The 20707-nt window shown below is 37.3% G+C and overlaps 2 protein-coding genes across 2 annotated transcripts in view; one reads left to right on the forward strand and one right to left on the reverse strand.

Annotated features, from left to right (window-relative positions):
• The window catches only part of nell2b (neural EGFL like 2b), a 31376-nt gene extending 21822 nt beyond the window's left edge, over positions 1–9554 (reverse strand). Inside the window, exons 1-8 of the mRNA XM_056749103.1 lie at positions 9242–9554; positions 8702–8824; positions 3215–3365; positions 1970–2143; positions 1785–1881; positions 1464–1536; positions 1303–1385; positions 372–500 (exon numbers count right to left, since the gene is read on the reverse strand). Of these exons, the coding sequence (XP_056605081.1) occupies positions 372–500; positions 1303–1385; positions 1464–1536; positions 1785–1881; positions 1970–2143; positions 3215–3365; positions 8702–8824; positions 9242–9293 (882 nt within the window). The 5' untranslated portion in view covers positions 9294–9554. The remainder of the gene's footprint in view (positions 1–371; positions 501–1302; positions 1386–1463; positions 1537–1784; positions 1882–1969; positions 2144–3214; positions 3366–8701; positions 8825–9241) is intronic.
• Positions 9555–16260: 6706 nt separating this feature from the next.
• On the forward strand, positions 16261–19070 carry prl2 (prolactin 2). Its single transcript, XM_056748965.1, has 5 exons — positions 16261–16282; positions 16516–16694; positions 17111–17218; positions 17945–18124; positions 18879–19070. Exons 1-5 carry the CDS (start codon positions 16261–16263, stop codon positions 19068–19070), a joined length of 681 nt encoding a protein of 226 aa, XP_056604943.1.
• The last annotated feature ends 1637 nt before the right edge of the window (positions 19071–20707 follow it).

Here is a 20707-nt window from a genome sequence, read left to right on the forward strand (position 1 = left end):
ATGACGTAATTTATATATTTTATATGTTTATGTAGCTATGTAACTATTTTAGTGAAAGTATTTTGATTTAAATATGTTTAGAATTTGTACTGGAAAACAAGACAAAACAATCCTGTTTTTGATTTTAACTCCTAAAGGTATAGTTGCATTATTCCATCACAGCTTATCTACATAAAGCTCAACGCTTGGGACTTACTGCTGTCGCTCATGTCACCTCATATCAGAGCCATCTTTAAAAATGAACGACAATCAGTCGCCTTGTCATTAATTCACAACGGGAGTAAACGCCACTCAAGACTAGATTTCAGACTGACATCTGTCACAACGAAAAAAATCCACATTAATATTCTCCCTGTCAAAAATGCGCCTACCGAGCATGTACAGTTTCTGCATCCGTCTATCCAGGCATCATCCTCCCTGTATATCTCTCCATTCAGGTTGCAGGTCCTTTCACAGTAACAGCCATCCAGGTACTTCATCTTCTCTTCTGCGAGTGTCAACTACAGCACAATGAAGACATGAGGGAGCAGAGTTTCAGACTGAATGATAAATTAATGTAGAAAGAGGCAACAGAAAACATGAAGAGCAAGCAAAAAATAAATGCTAGAATGCAGGGTAAACACCATTAAGTAAAGAAAAGGCAATAACATAGATTTTGAAAATGACTTAACCAAAGCGTTTATCCAACCTAAATATTTTATGCATAAAGACTAAACCAAATAATTAAATAAAATAAATGTCAGTTTAATAAAAATATGTGTTCACACAGAAGATGTCCATAAGCCAAGTGAACTATTCTTCAACTAAAATAATATACAAAACATCAAAAAACATTATAAAACAAACAAAAACTCAAACATCAAATATAAACATTTAAAAAAACACACCAAATGCCTTTAAATTTTACATTTACTGCTATGCTTAACCACAGTGAGAACTTGAAATCCTCTACAGCAGGGCTATTCAAATCTTACCCTGGAGGGCCGGAGCACTGCAGAGTTTAGATCCAACCCTGATCAAACTTGCACACCTGTGATTTTCTAGCGATACTGAACAGCTTGATTAGCTTGCTCAGGTGTGTTTGATCAGGGCTGGAGCAAAACTCTGCAGTGCTCCGGCCCTCCAGGGTAAGATTTGAATAGCCCTGCTCTACAGGGTCCGATGAGTATGGGTTCGGATCACATGAAGAATGTTGCGAATTACACAAAATGAATGAATTACGTTAAGAACTTTCATTACATTGAAGCAGCAGCAAAAATCAATGCTTTGAAACTACATTCAGATAGGCTACTCCAAACCCACCTTGTTTGATGTTTTAGCCAAAATATCTTGAAGCTCCATAATCTTCTGAACCAAGCCATGGAAATCATTGCATGTGGGACATGCTGCAATAAAAGTTCACATACAATAATGCTATTTCTATGAGGTAAAAAAAAAATGATGGTCAAGAGCGTGAAACTTACTGCGGTTGAGATCTGGACACTGGACGATGTATCCGTGAGGCAAGACCACCAGTTGAACATCCTGCATCACACCCTAAAAAACAGAGGAGGAGGAATGTCAGTACGAAAGATAAACAGGAACTCAGTTAGAGAGTAATAAATATCCACAGGCAGTCTAAATGAGCTTTATTATAGCTGACACTTTACTTCTGGCTGCCACTATTTATCATAGTAACTGATGAAAAGTTATACAGGAGTTCTCCAAGAGTGATGGGTTTCGATGGGTTTAATTTAAGGGAGGTTTACAAGTTTTATTTTCTGAAGTGCAATAATGTGTTTTACCCTGAAGAACCCGTGGGCGTCGTTTCTTTGACCGAGCCAGACGTTCGTTCCTCTGGGAAAGTCCATAGATGGCAACTCCACAATCCTTTCATAAATTCTGATAACAGAGCACAAACAAAAATTGCATAAACGCCTCACAAAGCATCAAATCCATCTCTGCAAGTCATTTTTCACAAGCCGCTTACCTGTTGCAGTCAATATGGAGCACCAACTGGGTGGCACTGAATGCCAGAGAGACTTTGTGCCAGTGTCCATCTGCTAGACTGTAGGGGAAAACCTCTTTCTGCTGCCGCTGGTCTGAACTTTGGAAGAAGAGACGGATCTCATTGCGAAGACCGCTGCTCTCTATCTCCAGAAACCTGCGCAGACACCCCAAAATATTTGGAACTTAGTGGGTAAATTTTGTTTTAATAAATGTCTGTTTAACTTTAAATGTTACATTTTATGAAATTTTAATTGGTATAAATGTTTTAATATATTATCAGACACGTCTTTAATTTTAATAACAAGATACGATTTTTGAAATGCTAAACTTTTTAGGAAAATGGTGAATGAAACATCTTATGTTATATTCAAAGATCAGCAATAATATGCTTGTTTATAAACATGATATTCTCATAGCTCAGTTCATACTTTATCTAACATAGTATAATTCTTGCTAAACATAAAAGTGACCTCAATTTCTTTAAGTTTTTAGACCCTGCATTATTTTATACCTTCGTCTTAGAAAAGACCACATACAATAATTTAAGAAAACAATCATGAACCAGCTGCTTTAGTTAAGTCATTGAAACCAAATATAACCTCTATAAAACAACTACTATCATAATGTATTTTGGGAGTTCTAACATTCCCACAGCTAAGACATTAGGTCAAGCTGCCAAAGAGTTGTTATTAAATTCTGAAATGTGCTAAAGCAGAAGGGAATAAGGGAGCTCGGGGGAATGTGCGATTTCTGAATGAAGGTGAAGAGGAGCAGTGATCCATGAATCTGTTGGCCCAGACGCCGTGTCCTGACCTTAAAGAGGTGCAAGAATCAATACAGTCTGTGTTAAGAAAATGTCAGTGGACACCCCATCAGAAATGTTACAGGACAGCAGATTATGGGGACTCTCAAAGGCACACGTCAACAGAAGATATGAATAAAATATGCACAATATATATGCATGATGCCTGTGGCCAAAGATGCTTGGATATGCTCCAGCCCTCCAGTGACCCTGCAGAGGACAAGCGGGTTTGGAGAATGGATATGCATGGATAGGAAGCTATAAAGAAGCACATATGATATGTCTTGAATGGACATAAATGTTGCAAATATGAATAATTACAACAGTTGGTGCTATTTAATTTGGATTCCAATCCATTAGTCTGCATCTCTTGATGCATTTCACTAAGCTCTGATTTTAGGTCAATTTCAGATTCAGCAATACCTCTGTTCTCCATAGTGGATAGACAGCAGCACTCCCGAGCTGAATTTCTCCTGTTTGATGGTCAGCAGTACAGTAAACTCTGTTCTTCCTCTCAACTTCTGAAGAATTCTTTCGGCTCCCTTAATGGAAGCTTTCGCATTTCTTAATGAGCCTAATGGAAGGAAGAGCAAAATATCAATGTCACAGTTTGAACATAAAAGTGGCTTATTTGAGTTACGATGTGTGAATCCCCAAAGCATGGACACTGTCAATTAGTGCTAATTGTTTGAACTGAATGACTTTGAATAAATATGCCTTCAGTAAAATATGCCCTAATATTTTCTGAATCAACCAACACACTCACCATCACATTTATAAACATAATCTGTTTTCTTTATACACACAAAAACTTGTATTTATAGAAGGCACATTTCAATTTGCTACATGACCTCAATATTTAACAACTTTATTCTTACGTCATGTCAGTGAAAGTTCATCCAAAATGAAAATTCGGTCATCATTTACTCTTTTAAACCTGTGTGACTTTTTTTCTGCAGAACACAAAATATATTTTGAAGAATTTTGGTAACCGAACAATGGCGGCACACATTGACAAAGCACGGGATTTGTGTCCATACAATAGATCTTAGTGAATAGATGCAGCCGTCGTTTGGTTTACAACATTCTTCAAAATATTTTTTGTTTTGCAGGAGAAAATGTTTTAATTGCCACAAATAATGGTTAAACAATAGCACTCTTGAACAATGTCCACATGGGCCATTACATGATGCGATGCTATCTATGTTTCAACAACAACGTTGCATGTACGCCTCCACAAAAACACACCTTAAGTCTTTTGTTACGTGTGAGGGCGAGATGAATCACCCTGCAATAAAAATCCTTTCCTCTATAAATGCGGCAATAATTACAATTCCAGATAGAGATAACACTATTATATCAGCTTAACTGGCCCCGGGTAAAAAACATCACCTGCTTAATGAACTGGTGGTATTTTGAGATTCAGACCTTTCAGAAAATAAGATGCTGTACTTTTATATAGTTTGGTGCATTTTATGAGAGTAGGAATGGATGGAGAAATAAGAGGAAAAACTTTGAAGAGGCGCTTAAGGAGAGCGGTGTGCAGAAAGTTGGCTGTCTCCAAAGGGCTTGAATATCAGTATTGTCAAAACATTAGAAAAATCTGGGTCTGGAACTCCTGTGCTCACACATACGTTAAGACATACACACACACACATTCAGGAGAACCATTGAGCGCTAATGTTCTTCAGCTATTGTCAGGTAAACCACAGGGGAGTTGTAAGCTGTAGCAGCGAGCCTATTGTACGCCAGGAAGGAGGCGGAGTTTCACAGCCTTCATTAATCAAACGCACTGTACGACAGAGAGCTGAACATAACCCAGGTAACCTCTGCCATCCGCGGAGGAAACACCACCGCCCCTTTGATCTGGAACATTCCAGGACAGCACATAAATATCAGCATTAAAATCCTTTGGGAAATCAGCAGGAAAACCTCTCCGGTTAATTCCCGCTGAATTGACATCTCCTCTGTGATGTGTTTTCCCTCTACTCCATACGTCATTAAGGGATGTGTTAATGTGCTGTATATCAAAGGCTAAAAGTTGATAACGGCTGATGGCTGTCGACTTGGAAATGACGCTGAAGTAACAGCAATTAGTTTTTGGTCATGCTCTTGCATAGATTAAGATGAGCGAGATCAATGCACAACATTTAAGGATGAATTAGTTGTTTTAGAATCGTTCATACCAAAAGCAATTGAAGGTGTGCGGTGTAATTCTGTGCTATTAGTCACTTTCATTGTGCTATAAGCCACTTTCATTCATTTATTTATGTATTTAGAAATTAGATGTTATTTATTAGAATGAACTTACTCGTTGTATAAATACCATGCACTGTGCTGTGTTTTAACTTTTCTTTTTTCCTGTTTGCCCCTGTAAAGCTGGTTTGAAACAATACACATTGTGAAAAGCGCTATATAAATAAACTTGAATTGAATTGAGTATTAGTGCCATCAAAGGGAATTGGAAAATTCTCTTTTTTAAATAGGTTTCCAAAACAATCCCACTGTCTTCCGTTCTTCCACAAAGAGGTTCCGCCCCCCTGTAACGTCATTAGGTAATAGTCCAACATGTCATTTTTTGGAGGATTTATTGACAGATTGCAATGCAATATACATAACTATTTCTTCAGAGGTGCATTAAGACCTTTCATAATGAAGTGTTATGTTTTTACTACTTTAGAACTGGACATTTAAGCCAAACTGCAATTTGTTGCAAAGCTCAAACAAATAAGATGTTATGGTTCAGTTTTAACTGCACATTAATCCGGGGAAGGCAGAGAGAAAACATGATAATGCTGAAGCAATTACAGATAACAACTTTATACTAAGGAGTAGCCAATCACTATTACCTATTTTTTGTACTTTGTGTAAATACAAAAAGACTACTTTTCTGAGAACTGCCATCATTTTCAGGCCAGTAAACTCCTGCTTTAAATCTGTAATCAAACATCCTAAATTATCTAAAACAACAGCAGCTACGCCCCAAGAGAACCCATAACTCCAATAACCAATAAATGAGAATCGGGCTCCTGGGGGCCAAATAAACACAGCATGATGGTAATGACACTTGATTGCTCGGAGAAAGTTTCAATTAAAACCTTAAAAGTAAGGTGCAAGTTTTTCTAAAGGGTGTATTCATAACACAAACCGAATGAGCAACTACATGAAAGAAATACTTAAATTGTTTATAAGCAAAGTTACTCATGATGCAAGCACTTAAAACGTGTCCTAACATCATTGCAACATATCTTAATTAAAATTTCAACCATAACAAACTAATTTACAACACGGGCCATTATAATGACAAAATGAACAAGTGTCTTATCTTAAATGAACATTGCATTAGGAAACCCAGTTCTACTATTGGGCTAAAGGTATGGTTGAGTGATATATACCATTTTATCGGACGCGCGTGCGCCTGGCCCCCAATTAACCTCCTGGTGTGTGTTTGGCCAGTGTCTAATAATATTTATATTTAATTTATATTATTACATTTATGTTAATAATTCTATTAAATAAACGATTGGTTTAATTCTGTTGTATGTTCATTTTTTTAAGTAACAAATTGTTGAATGGGTCCTGTAGTTGGGCCGCATTTAAACAAACCGTATGTACATTGACATCTAGCGGTTAAGCTTGGAATCGCAGGCTATATTAAAAATATTGGAAAGACAAGTTTAGTCAAGTAGCGGTTCTTCTCGGTTTCTTTTGATTGTTATCAGAAATCTTCTACAGGCACACTATTGTTTGTGAATGTGTACTGGAAGATCAGTTCGGGACACAAAAGTGCGCATGCCCAGTAACGTTTGTTTATGTTGTTAAGATGAAACAGTCTACACTGTAGCTGAAAAAATATTTTAAAGCGTTTTGATGAAATTCAATATCACAGTCAATATTTATGCATTTTGCTCTAAATGAACCATCATTGCTGCAAAATTTTCAGAGTTAACAGAGTTAACTATTTTATGATACCGTTACAAATATAAAGTGTGTATTTGGGCACAAGTTTATCACTTTTCCATCTTAAATATTATTTTAATACAATGTTTTTACAGACAAGATCCTGTGAAATTGCAAATAATGTGTGGAGACCCATTAAAAGAATCTGTGCCCTTACTTGCTAAATTTGCGTAGCCAATCCGATTACCTCTTGGTAGACTGTGGGTGTCCTATCTGCGCCTTAGACTTGCAATAATGTAAAAATGACTGTACAGTCATCATACTGCAGAGACAGTGTTGACACATGGAAGCTCAGCTGGGGAATGTAGGATGAGTGACGTAAATGTCTGGTCCAGACAGCCTCCATGCACAGGAGAAACATTTAGCCGGTGTCCCACTTGGCTGTTGCACGCTCAGATAGCTGATGAATGAGCAGGAAGATTGAAGAGGACAAATATTCTCTCTATATTATTGTGTATTGCCTCTGCTCTGCTTCATCTATTTGTTTATTAAAGTCCATCCATAAAATCCTTTGATTCAAAATGCTCAAAGAATTTCTGTAGAAATTCTTACCAAATTCAGGATACAGGTTATTGGAAGAGTAAAATGTTTAATATTTTTGTTATTTCCCGGTGAACCTTTAATTCAGTTTTTTTAGTGAAGTAAATTCACATTCAGACTCGCAGATACACAAATGTGTATATTCGAATTCCACAGTCAAGTTAAAATGGATCTGTTGTGTCTTTGGCCTTGAATTATTTGTTACCACTCTCTACTCCTGTCTCCTCCCCCCTCCTTTCTATAAAGCACTGTGAATATGTCATCGTCGGACATTGAGAGGTTTCTCATCTGCATTCTGCACATTTATGACCTTGTATTGAAGCCTGTCTCTTAGATCCCCAATCCCACTGGCATTATCGCCGTTGAGGTGCCACCCGCCAGAATTAACTAAAAAAGGACTGTTGCATCGCTGTTTATCAAATGCGCCTGTTAAAACCAGCCGTGTCAGATTTTCGACCCATGTACCCATTTACCTTCTGCAGCAGGTTTGTACGTCTATATGGCTGGACACACACATACAACACTAGTGAATGTATTGGATTGCATTCCCTCATGCAGAACTCTATCTCAAAACCATTCAAACTGTGGAGCATAAGCGATGACACTAAAATGCATTCTTACAGTAAACCCAGAGCGTTACCGCGCATGTAAAAACCGCCATTATAAATCCCGGGATTAGTTACAGTGTAGTACTCAAATAATAGATAACTTAAAGGCTGGTGGTTCATCCAAAGGTGCAGAAGGTAGAAAGCAGAGAATGACCATCGCCATTGTGCCCTTGAGCGAGGCGCTTAACCTCAAATGGGGGCTGTCAATCTGAATGATATACTACCCACAAATCAGCAAGGAGGCAGACTGAGTTATAGACAGATCTGCAGATGTCCTCCAAATGCAAAGAAAAGACGTAAACAACAGAATAAATTGGAGAATAGAATAGAGAAAATGCTTCAAAACACAAATAAGATCTTGTTTATCAGAATATATGATAAACAAGTCCTAAACCATCTTCCTGGCTTTCAAAGCGGAGCCAGATGGTTTTCCCTTGTCTATTCACTGTCTTCATTAACTGCATCTACTCAATAGGATGACAATTCTTTAAAGGGAAAGAATTGCTGAACAAGACAGAGGCATTTTTACTCCTGGGATTGATGCTTCACTCCTGGGTTGATCCATTTTTCATGAGAGATTAAGTGGGATCTGGAATCATGCCGTTCTAAAACAGCTGTCCGCCTTGCTGCTTGGCTGTTATCTCTCGCCAGATGTTTACAATGGACTTTTTTCGAAATTGATGAGGTTCAAAGTGAGTGCTGCGCACTGGAAAACTGCTCTCATGTCAATTACACTCAGATCAGAAAACATAAGCAAAGAACCACATAGTTTGAAAAAGTTTTCAATGTCATTCAGTCGTACCTTCAAAAAGATAAGCTCGGCTCTCATTGTGGAAACCCTCCACTTGGGAAACTCCAGCACTTGACCTCAATCCATCAAACTCCTGGAAGACGTCCACATGTAATGCTGGGTCAACCCCGAAACCTGAACATAAGGAATGTAAACATGAGAACCAACAATTTCTGATAAAATAAATAAATAAAAACAATTTAATCGTACAGGAATGAAAACAAGTGGATCACATTGTGTTAGAAGCTTCTGAAATAAAAACATAGAAATGGCACTTTACCTATTGTTACCATTCAATAAATTCAAAAGACCTGACTATAATTTATTACTTTGAAAACCCAATCAAATTATTACACACATAATCTGCACTAAAACAAGTTACTTTAAACAAGTTTATGTGTAAAAATATATGTTCGATATTCACGTATGTAAGTGCATTGACGAACAGTGCAAATGTAAAGTGTCAACCATTAAGAAAACATCAAGCACCCATTTCCATTGGTCCATGTTGGCTGTTTACATTTATGGATACTTGACAAATACTGTTCTTACCATGCAAAACTCCGACGGTGCAAAACGCTAAACAAAGTTGAAATAATCCCATTGTGGAGGAGAAGAAAGAGAAACGCCTATTCCATCATTATGATCCTGCCGGAGACTGAGCGAGATGCGCGTCAGTGATACACCTTCACGAAACGCATCATCATATCTTTATTTACACTTGCGAAAACTTCAGCAAATGTGGACTGAGATAGAAGACCAGATGAAAAACTCCATGTGGTAGACAAATTCTGCTTGTGAAGATCGCGGTGTCCCTTGTGAAGAAACGGTTAGTGGGAGAGAAGCAGGTGCGTCCGTCCTCCGTTTCGGCCAGATAGAGTGTGAGCGCACGCACCTGCATGATGTCAATCCTGCCGCCTGCTGGTAATCGGGTGTACATTCTTTTTTTATTTATCTACCATCTAAAGTAAAAACAATGTAAAACATTTAGTAATAGTTCATATTTTTTTTCATAGGAGATTTGTAGTGGTTCCCGATGAAAGGTCCAGTTACAAACATGTTTGCATTTACAGAAAAGCCACTCTAATTGGTCAAAAAAGACCCATATAAATTCCCCTGTTAAATCAAAGGTACAACATGTGAAACATATCATTTGTGTGTTTTTTCTATAAGGGTAATTTATCAAAACTCTCTGTCTTAAAGGGATAGTTCACACAAAAATGCTCAGATTGTTCCAAACCTGTATAAACTTCGTTTTTCTGCTGAACACAAAGGAAGATATTTGGAAGAATATCAGTTACCAAAGAAATCTCATCCCCCATTAACTTCCATGGTATTCATTCCCCTACTGTGACAGTAATGGGGGATGAGATCTGTTTGGTGACTGACATTCTTCCAAATATCTTCCTTTGTGTTTCATTTTTGGGTGAACTTTCCCATCAACATCAACTGTACCCAAATGTGAATGTACATCTAATATGTGTTAAACGAAGCTTAATATAGATTTTTAATGAAGGCCGTTCAAAAATATTACTTGAATAAAACACCTAAGGCTTTCAACCGATCGCTGTTTAAACCATTTGTTTAGTCTACATCCCTTTATTATCATTTGCATGATAACAGCCTTCGCAAATGCGTCTCGCTCCAGTGAACGTGCTACTTTGATTTAACTGCTCCCTATAATGTTAACAATCTAAAATAACTCATGTTATCAATAGAGATTAACTGATCAAATATTCTTCTACAAAATTTTGTTGCCAAGAGATCCAGTGTTACAACAACCCTTTAAAAGTAAGACACGTTGCCATGGCATCTCTAGCACATTTGCATATGGAGAGGGGTCAAACAAGAAGGTCATCTGAGCCAGAATTAAAAAATTGCAGATCCAATCAAACAGGACATGCATTCAGCAATTATTATTAAATAGACGGTATGCCAGGCCTAACCCCAATAACTGCTGCTTTGATAAATGTAGCATGGCTCTGTTAAAAGGGATGACGCTCTGAAAATATCACAGGTGCATCTGTTATGTTAGCGCAGTTGCAACACACCACATGTGAAGGAACCCTTTCCATAATGTTTGTGTGCATGTGCGCATGCGTGTGTGTGCGTGCATGCGTGTGCGACACAGCAGTGATAACTGATGTATAATTAATGAATTACTTGGATGGCAAATTTATAAATCTGATTTAATAATCCCACAGTAATTTATTCATGAAAACACCATAGCAATATGCATGCTATTTATGTTAACACACATACATTAGAAAACAGTGCGGTGGGAAGAGCAGAACATTTTGAGAGAGAGGAAGTCTGGATATTATTAGTGTGCATTTTTCAGGTTGCACGATGACAGCTCTGGGCACCAGTTAGCGAGATACAGCTTTAAAAGCAATGCACAGAGAGATAGATAGCTGTGGATGATATCATCTCAGGCACAACATTAAAAGTGTTTCAGTCAACGGTCAATACAGTTTTATCATCTCCAATATGTGCAGCTGTTTGGGGTTTGCATAAGCATCATAAGTTGTTATGCTATTCAATTCAGCAATTCAATTAAATGCATATTTATTTCTATTGCAATAGCACCATTGCAATCACAATGCAATTTTGGAGTGTTATAAAGCAAATTTACAGAAAACACATATTATTACATACAGTAGAGATATAAGCAAAAACAGACTTCTTTTAAAATTATAAAATATGTAGAATATTGTACATAATAGTATAAAAAACGTTTTTCATTAGCAAAAACAGGGTTTGTTTTTGGACCATTTTATATGAAATGCTAACTTTATAATTAAAACTTCGAAAACTTTGCGAAAGCCAGACTATAAATGCTGAGAGTTCCACAGGTTGCCCGCTTTTAAATAAATCAGCACAATACTATCTCAACACCACAATTCACACACTGACTGCTTTAAGTTTTTTTATGCAGCAAGCCACCTTTCAACCAAAGAACTGTCTACACTTCACCAAACATTCCGGCACTCCAAAATCTGTGGGGGCACAATGCTCTCCAAGAGCCTCCTGAAAACGCTTATCTGAGCCACAAGTGTAATAGTGGGGGACTCTGGATTTCAGGCCCAGTGAAGATATAACAGGGATGGTCTATAGAGATGTTCCAGTCCAAATTTCTTCGTGGACTAATAAATCACAACCTTGCCCTCCCCCTCAAAAAAGTTCCCCTGTTCTGTTCTGTTCAGCAAAAAAGGACAGGCAATATAATATGATAAAATATATGATGATTATAATAAAATTAAATTAAATCAGTGCAAAAATTAACCCAACCCACAAGTGTTTCATTGATATGTACAAGCTATGCCATTTCTTTCTGGTGATATTCATGTTAAATTTACATGGTCACGTTAATATTTCAGCAAATTGGTGGCTCTTTGTAGTTTTTGGTAATCTAAAACAATACATTTTCCATTGTATAATTTTAATGTTTGAATGTTTTGGTTAATCCGTGTCTATTCAGCATCTTAGTTTATATATCTGTTGTTGCGTTTCCACCATCAGCCCCACCACGTCCTCGTACGTGAAATCGGAGATTATTTTGGCATGCACTTCTGCCATCTAGTGGCAAAACACAGCCTTCAGTTTTCACTATCCTTTGCCTATAATATCCCTAGCCATATTCCCTGATGAATGAACTCACTTTGATATATGATGTACAGGACATGACAAAAAGCAATGGCCTATTTATCAATTTGTGACCCAATGTCCAATAAAACCTTGGCAAAACATGCACCCACACAAGACAGAACAGACATGGAACAAGGAAATAAGACAAGGATTGATTTAGAACTGGCTATCAAAGTCGAACATGATTAATTTGCCCACATTTTCATTATATTATAACATTTTTATATTATAATTGCCTGCACAGCTGTAATGATGAACTGTATACTCACTCCAACCCTCCTGTCCGTGTTTGTTTAGATCAATGCACTGTACAACATCTCAACAATCCATGCGAGTGGTCAAAGGTCCGGCACAACAACGTGATTTAGTGATTCAGCAACATGAGGCTGCTTTGTTAACTACTTTGTTAACATAAACCCCGTTTTCCACATTCTCCATTAGATTCTTAGGAATGTACACCTTGAGGCTGCTTCACAACTTTGTTTTTACAGACCACTGGTTTCATACTGTATGAGACTGCTGAACCAGACGGATGCTGTTTAAAACTTTGCCGCCTGCTACAAATTCGTACAAACGCAGGACTACTGTCCTCACCATGGACATTTCCAAAAGGCATTGTTTCCAAATAAATCTGAACTCAGTGGACAGCAGGTTACACTGCACTGTCCAATCAAAACCTTTCTGGGTTAAGAAAATGTCAGACTAACAAGGCCAAACAATTCCCAGAGCAACTTGCATTTTAGTCTCGTCATGGCGGATTTCATAAAAAAGAAAAACAAGATTCAACACAAATGTTTTCACAAAAAGGTATGGTTTCATTTTATAATTTAATTGAATGTAATTTTTTTAAACAAGATTCACAGCTAATTGTATTTATTTCAGGTCAAACTTATTCATCACTCTATTTAAGGATGGTGTAGGTGAGGCTGACCAGCGATGTTTTTGGTAAATATCCAAGTCCAGGTTTTTCATGGTCCAACAACCCGGATACAAGCAAGACCAAAGTGTTTACCCAGGGATTTATGGGAAAAAAGATCTTGAAAGTGCTCCAATTAAAAAAGGTTGAACGCGCTCCAATTAAAAGGTTGTAGAGCACATTTGCTTTGCTTGTTCAATGTATATAAATTGACTACACAGTATACTTGAACAAGCATTTGGGCATCTCCATGTGTATTTAGGTTTAAAATCAATTATCTGGTACATACTTCTTCAAAGCCACAGGATATGATTCACAATATTATTTTTAAGTGAAATAAGAAATAAGAACTCCGATTCATTCGGAGAAGGTAGAACTTATTATTACTCACCACAATTCATTCATTAGCAATGAATTGCTTATTTGTTTTGAGGTCTTCAGAAGTGTGCAACTGTGGCCTTCCATTTAACACATTTATAACTCCAGTCATCACCCAGAGGAGATCAAGCCATGTCTATTAAAACTGCTAAAATGTATAGTAATTCCCATGTGTGTGTATCATGCACTTCTTTTAAAGAAAAAGGTTTGGTTACAATTGACATGAGGTTGCTATCCATGGTCCTGATCTGATCATTTCATTCATACATCTGCAATCCAATTTCTTGCACATTTTTTTATCTTTGTAATAAACTTTTGACTTATACACCAAAACACCATTGTGATACCAGTATTGATTCACAATAGAATAGACATTTACTGTATATTAACTCAAGTAGATCCAAACTGATTTTCTATTTATCTATCTACAGTAAAAAAGTAGTTAAGAAGTTCCTCTTCAAGCTTCAAAAAGAACATACAGTATCACGAGTTCAACGTTTCCTGTAGACACACTAAAGTGTTGTTAAATAGACGGTATTTGCAGTTTCAAAAAGTTTGAATTATATCATAACATTGCATGTACAGTATAGCCTAAGTCAATAATGTGCAAATGTTCTCTCCACACGACTGACTTATGGTAAACCATACATGACTACTCTCTGAAAATGGACAAAATGTTACTTTGGGATGTTTTGGAAAATGTTTGGGTAATGCTTGTTGTTTAAGAAAACATTTTCTGAAAAACTAATGAATTGTGGATGCTGGGAAATATGGTTTTAGCTATGAAAACACTAGAAAAAGTTCACTTTGTTCTTGATCATTTCTACCAACCTCTAACATGACCTCTTCATTCTGTTTGACTCTTTCTTCACCTGTTTGCTTTCCCTGTTCTCCAACATATCCATCTATAAAAAGCAAGCCTTCATTGATTTGTGCATGGTATACGTATATTGTGAATGTGGGCACTTGGCTGCAAACAAAATTAAACTAGAGTATAGTGAATGCCATCTCAATTTTTGAGATATTATGCGTATTATTTTTAGTATTTAAATTGTATTTTTTTTTTACTCCACCCATCACACAAGCGATTTTACACATGAAATACAGGCAAGAACTTTTTAGAGAAATGTATAATATTCTAGCTTTTTTGGGTCCCCTGTCCCTATCACCTCTGTCAGCTTGTTTCAAGCAATTTCTCATTTGAGGTGTCACTGTGTCAATTTTCCATTTTTATCTGTCAACATTTAAGAGGAAAACGTGGTGTTTTTTGTGACAGTTTGTAAGACTTTCTGTCTAAAAATATTTTCCTCTTGACAGTGTTTGACCCACATCCAGCTGGCTGACGTCAAAGTCGCGGCCAGCCTAACGTCGACCTGTCATCTAGCCAAACAAATCGTGCCCTGACGGTGAGGTGCGTGTAGTCTTCGTCACAGCATTTGGTACTGAACAACCAATCGCACTCTCAGACACACACGTGTACACAAAACAAATGTCTGAGGTCAAGAGGTTTGTCGCGAGACCTCACTAGTTCAGCAAATGCAACATGAAGACATGCAAAATCATAAAAACACCAACATTATAGTATTTTACAGTTAACCAAGAAAACTCTGTGGTTTTAGTAGATGAGTGTCTCTTCCCGATATAGTCCCTGGGGTCATTCCTAAACACTGATATAAGATTGGGTTTCTGATTTAATTGTAAAGCAACATCATAGAGGTGAAGCCCAGGTGATCATATTGGTCGCCAATGGATGTTAATGACCAACATCCAAAACTTTGATTTAAAATCATCCAATGTGCTAATTATTTTAAGGGCATGGGTTTGTCAAGTTAAACCAGACATTTGTAGCATTTATCATCAGTTTATACTCAACAAATAATAAAGAAATAGCAAAGATGGGTTTTTAAACACTCCCATATAGGGTTAAGCAAAAATGCTGAGGTAGAAAATGATGTGGTTATGCAACAATGACCCAACAAACACCACCTCGGGTTGGTTGATTGGTTTGAATAACTGATCAAAATAGTGCCTTGTGAAATACTCATGAGCTTCAAGTTGGTTTCACTGTTAAAGCGAAATCACATGGGCTCAGCACACACCATCAAAAGTTAATGTTTGCTTTAAAATATTCAGACAAAATGCGTGTAATAAAGTAAAAAATGTGGCACAAACAAATAGGACTGATGCCATAGCATCTATTTCAATCTTTCTCATTTTAATGACTCTAAACCACCACTTAACAATGTATTAACAATTTTGCATTAAAAAGGCTAATCTTCCAAATGAGCAAAACTACTCATCCCTCTAATATTTTAATCACAATTCATTTGAGGTTTGGGCGATGTTGAGCATATCAAAATGACACGAAACCTAAGCAGGAAGCCTACAGGGAGTCGGGGAGGAAGGGGCATTAGTCACTTTCTGATTGAAGGAACGCACTCGATAGACTCTGACAATCACGCAACTGTGCACGCATACCTTTCCAGCCCGCCCCTTTCTTGCTATCCTTCTCTTTAATGGGCAGATTCATCCAACTGCACCTACCGACCCCCTCTCGCCTTAAACTCAGGACACTTTAAATAGCAGTCCGACCCCCTGCTTTTTCCATAACCTCTCTCCTCCTCTCAGAATGACCAGGAGCTTGAAGCAAGGTATTTGTAGGAAGCGAAAGAGCATCTTATTTGAGAGGACTTGCTAGCAGCTCAAGTTGCAATTTAACCTATCATCTCTTACTTAATTTGTGGATTGTACACTTCTTGATTTTTTTTAATGCTGGACATCAAAGAGAAGCTCAAATTTTCCATGATTCATTTTCCTAACTCTCTGTCTTTCTCTCTCTCTCTCTCTCTGTTTCACTCTTTCTGGGTTTGGTGTCTCACGGCAGTGACCGTGCTGCTTGTAGCACTGTTGTGCCTGGATCCTCACGGGCGCGTGGGCTCCGCACCCATCTGCACGCATGGGCCAACAGCGTGCCACGTTCCATCTCTGGCAGATCTCTTCGACAGGGTCATTCAGCACTCTGCCAGAATGCACAGCGTCTCCAACGATCTGCATTCAGAGTTTGTAAGTCCCATCTGTCTAGAGAACTAGCAATTGTTCTTATTCAACAGCTATTGTAAATGTAATAGAAGTTGCAGAACAATTGAATGCAATGTTACTGGCATAAATAAGGACAGGTTTGCTGGAGTGAAATAAATGATATCTAAGTCTTATGATGCAAGAATGCATTTTTGATGTATTAAACATTTATCATTCTGCTTATAGATAGCATCGTCATAAATAATGTCTACTGTACATGTATTTGCAATTAAATTAGGGAAATTACATTATTTTTTACTCAAATTTAATTATATTTGTATATCTTGATAAGAGAGGAATGTTACTTTGAGATGTGTATGAGATGTTGCAGAACAACATTTAAGTTTTTTGGAAACCTTTTGCTTTCACATCATATTGTGTTCCTCTGTATTTTCTTAAAGGAACAGTATTTCCTGCCCAGCAAAAACCATATAGGGAAGATTTATCGCAAATGTCACACATCTAATATACTGACTCCAAATGGCAAAGAAAATGCACAAAAACTAGCAGTGAGTATAACATCTTCATTAAAGGGATAGTTTACCCAAAAATGAAAATTCTGTCATTATTTATTTACCCTTTTGTCATTTCAAACCGGTATGACTTTCTTTCTTCTGCGAAACACAAAAGAAGAAATTAAGAAGAATGTTGGTAACCGAAAAGTAGCGGTACCCATGACCTGCATTGGTTTTGTGTCTATACATTAGAAGTGAATGGGTGCCGCTGATGTTTGGTTACCAACACTCTTCATAATATCTTCTTTTGTGTAAAATAAAGAATGTCAGACAGTATTGAAATGACAAGAGGGTAAATAAATGATGACAATATTTTCAATTTTGGGTGAACCATCACTTTAACTCCCTCTCTCCTCCTCTGAAAACAAACACTCTGACTCAGACTTTGTTCATGCTGTCTCTGAGGTATCGGAGGTCCTTTTACTCTACCGTCATTGCTTGTCATTAACAGACCGTGTTTTCTGATACCCTGTTATCGTATCACCTGTGGTCTTGAGCTTGGCACTTAACTGCAGCCTACCTCATGGGACTGCACTTTCAATAAGAGCAGCATTCTTAAAATCACATCCGCTAAATTAAGTAGGCCTACCAAGAAACTGCTAAAACCCTAAAGCCTGTTTGTCTGAGAAAAATGCATTTACAATTGAGAACTATCTCAATGTTTATAAACTTTGTAACTCAGTTCATAATTCACTTAACTGCGTAACTCTCATGTCTTAGCGTGAGGAGTTGACAGAAGTGATTCTAAAATTGCTGATGGCATGGAGGGACCCTTTGTTCCAGCTCCATCAAAGCATGGCTCATCAACAAGATTTCAACAGCTTCAGCAGCAACAAAGCCCTGGAGATGGGTGACATGGCTCACGAGCTGAGGAAAGGAGTAGAGAAAATAGCTGAAAAGGTGGTTTATTATCTTACCCATTTCAACAATCTAATTTGTTATTGTTCCATCATTGTTTGCTTCAGCCATTAGCTGCTAGTCACCTATCAAATGTTTGACACTTTTTGGTTAAAAAATATCAGTCCCCACCTGGGCCGTTTTGACCAGTGTCAGTAACAACAGTAACTGTTTCCGCAATATAGGTTTCTATTTCAAAGACTGACACTTTAAGGCAGTTCCAGAATGTTTCTGACACATGGACAATAGTTTAGATTATTAACAGATTATACTATCAAGATATGTTTTTATCACCTTAAAGTGAGACATTTCTATCTACATACACCGCAGGTCCCCTTGCATGGTCGTATATACATTCTCTCCTTCGGTAAAGATGCGTAAATATGACGACATCTTAGTTCTGTGTCAGCCAACACAATGCTTAGAAATGTAGGGGGAGAGGTGGAGTGAGCCGTTGGTTGCAATTCACATTCTCACCACTAGATGCTGCTAAATTGTATTTTAAAATATCTTAAAATACAGAAGTCTTTTGACAAAAACTATTTTTGGATGGACAGACAGATTTGGATGGAGCAAATACTGTGCTTGCATTTGTAAATACATATTTTGCGTTATAATTTACTGTTTAAAGCCATGATTGACCAATCAGAATCAAACATTTCACAGATAGGAGTTTGTGATTGCATGGCTGCGTTTGTGCTGTTGTCACTTCAACAACATACTAATTTTCTTCTCTCTGTCTCTACCACTCTCCCAGATGAGGGTGCTAGGAATGCTGGGTAATTCCGTCCCAGCCCTATCCTCACGGGAAGCAATGCTTCCTGTGTCTGAAAGCGAAGAAGCCATGAGCGACTACGAACTCCTCTACTGCTTTCGTCGTGACTCTAACAAAGTCCAGAACTATCTAAAGATCCTTAAGTGCAGGATCGTACCGGAGCACGACTGTTAGGGGAAAACATTGTTTTTTCATCCGTTCACACAGACAGCGCGCAATGGACAGAAACTCTGTTGGTTTTCACTTATCAAGCATGTTTGATGCCATCAATTAAGACTCCCTACAACTCATCTTCAAAGCCATATCCAGAAGGATATACTTTTTGTAAATGGTTCACCATATAGCACTCCAAATCAATTCATTTCTACAATTAACAAAACAGACATACAATATGCAGGAGGATCGGGGGGACTTGCTTTTGCAACAGAAAATTTTCATCAGTCATATTCTGCATTAACTAAGTGCTTTGTTTTTCTATTGCAAAATGTACTGTAAATTCATCTTATTCATATTTGTACTGGCTTTAAATTCTATCTGTATCATTTGCAAAGCAAAATGAAATTTCACTGAATGAGCTAAAAACACCAACTTATAATAAAACTAGTTTTTTTTCCAGCAGAAAAGTCATGTTTACTGTATTTATTATTTATTATCTTGAAACAGTGTTCCAAGCACATTTCCGACAACAAACATGTAAACTAAACATTAAACAACTTAAAGGTGTTGTTTGTATTTCTTGGGGGATCTATTGACAGCATTGCAATTTAATATACAAAACTATGTCTTCAAAACTAAATTTCATACACCGGAACTTTAAACTATCTTAAACTACAGAAGTCTTTTGACACTAACTGTTTTTGGATGGACAGATAGATTTGGATGGAGCAAATACTGCACGTGCTTGCATAAATAAATATTTTACGACATAATCGAATCTACGATTGTCTACAATCCTGGATGGGAGTTCTGTCTTGTCTGTGATTTTCCCTCTGCACGAAAGGACGAGTTACTCTTCGCATAAAAGCCTGCAGTTAGAATAGAGTTCACTCTTAGCCCAGGGCCAGAGCTTCCATCTGAACTTTACCATTTCACCAGAACATGTCACAGAATCAGGTGCGCTGTCATTTTCCAACAAGAGAGAGCTTTGATATGAGACAACTGTACTTTTATTTTTGGATTTATAGCTTGTTTCACAAATCAGCATGTCAGTCATGTTGCCATTGGCTATCTGACTTTTACGGACTGTCAGTCACAGAATTCAAATGTGGGTCACATATGCTGAGACATCAACAGTCTTGTTTGATATTACAAACTGTCCATCAAAACATAGCCCTTTATTTTGACGGACAGCAATCCACTTCTGAGGCACACAGCACACTTTGTATGTGTTTCTATTATAATAAAAGACTTGACCTGTTTTTGACCTATCATGACACTTTTCTATAATGACACTGAGCAGAATGCCGGTCATCATAACATGAATCTCTAGTTCGGCCAAAAGCCCCCTCTAGTGACAAATCGGAGGTTGAAATCCCTGGACATTCATGTGCACTACACACTGTCTGCACACATCTACAATATATAAACAGTATATATATATATATGATATCATGACATGAATAATCCAAAAATATATTAAAAAATATATAACAGTAAAAAATAATTGCTGTAATAAAGTTGCACATATATAATCTGAAGACTGTATGATTGTTTACTTTTTAAACTATTGAAATTTTGTAATAAGAAATCAATGAAATTTTATCCATTTAAATGCATAAACATCTCTGATAAATAATAAGGTAAAAATGATT

The sequence above is a fragment of the Triplophysa dalaica genome, chromosome 5 (genome assembly GCF_015846415.1).
Source record: "Triplophysa dalaica isolate WHDGS20190420 chromosome 5, ASM1584641v1, whole genome shotgun sequence".
NCBI classification, from domain to species: domain Eukaryota; kingdom Metazoa; phylum Chordata; class Actinopteri; order Cypriniformes; family Nemacheilidae; genus Triplophysa; species Triplophysa dalaica.

Excerpts from the sequence above, each read along its gene's own strand:
- prl2 (XM_056748965.1), top strand. The coding sequence starts at position 16,261 with ATGACCAGGAGCTTGAAGCAAG. Across the intron at positions 16,695-17,110 it reads ACGATCTGCATTCAGAGTTT|GAACAGTATTTCCTGCCCAG; the intron begins GTAAGTCCCATC and ends ATTTTCTTAAAG. Across the intron at positions 18,125-18,878 it reads TAGAGAAAATAGCTGAAAAG|ATGAGGGTGCTAGGAATGCT; the intron begins GTGGTTTATTAT and ends CCACTCTCCCAG.